The sequence below is a fragment of the Trichinella spiralis genome, assembly GCF_000181795.1.
Source record: "Trichinella spiralis strain ISS 195 chromosome Unknown Scfld606, whole genome shotgun sequence".
NCBI classification, from domain to species: domain Eukaryota; kingdom Metazoa; phylum Nematoda; class Enoplea; order Trichinellida; family Trichinellidae; genus Trichinella; species Trichinella spiralis.
The window spans coordinates 1-884 of record NW_003527545.1 but is presented as its reverse complement, the minus strand read 5'-3'; the positions used below and the strand labels follow the sequence as shown (position 1 = coordinate 884).

The 884-nt window shown below is 40.5% G+C and overlaps 1 protein-coding gene across 1 annotated transcript; it reads left to right on the top strand.

Moving 5' to 3' along the window:
• The first annotated feature begins 136 nt into the window (after positions 1 to 136).
• Positions 137 to 688, top strand: Tsp_16010 (hypothetical protein). The gene is made up of 3 exons (XM_003370744.1): positions 137 to 320; positions 359 to 552; positions 644 to 688. The coding sequence occupies exons 1-3, from the start codon at positions 137 to 139 to the stop codon at positions 686 to 688; spliced, it is 423 nt and encodes a 140-aa protein (XP_003370792.1).
• The last annotated feature ends 196 nt before the right edge of the window (positions 689 to 884 follow it).

Sequence of the window (884 nt, the reverse complement as noted above, 5' to 3'; positions counted from 1 at the left end):
TCGCCCTGTGGTGGATTCTCTCACCACGGTCATATTGAATGGTTGGATCTGCCACCGATGGATTATTACAGGCCAATGTGGCTCAGCTAACATTAACCATTAGCAAAAAATCGAGCTGGACTTTTACAAAGAATGAATGGCATCAAGATGTAAGGCAATTTACAACATGATGAAAGAGCAACGGAGCGAGGATGCTAAAGAATTTCTAGTTCTAGTAATTGCTGTTACGCATGAATTGTTCAGCTGTATGGAAATATCCCAGTGGGCTAGAGGCAGCATAGTCTTATCTACGATGAATGAAGCTGAGAAGCACCTCGCTAGTAAGCATATCTATGCTTATTTGCTCCAACTGTTCCAGGACGGCTCGCGGCATTCTATTCGAGCTACGCATATGTAATATGTGACTTAGTCCATTGCATTATGAAGGATGCATATCTGCAAACTGATGCAGTTTGTTTATTCCCAGCATATGACATATGGATGTCATTTCTAGACAGGCTGCAAGATTGCATAGGGCTCATAGCAGATCAGAGATACGTCACGCAAATAGAGGTACAAACTGCATAATGCAATGGACAAGTTGTGCAATGAGAAGGCATTGCATTGAAAATCAGAGATAAAGTGAAAATTCACTAATTTGAAGTTCATAGATCCACCTGATCTGTTGATAATACCGGAACATTCATGAAATCCATGATGATGATGATGAGAATTCCTCATACGGAAACCGAGCTGCCGAAGAACTGAAAAGAATTTGAAAAAAAGCAAACAAACAATACTGACATATGGAAGCGTTGGTAAAATGTGTATGGCGTGAATTTGTCGCATGAGAATGGAACGCGCAGCTGATTTCGTGAAAAATAAAATACAGTCTACTACTGACT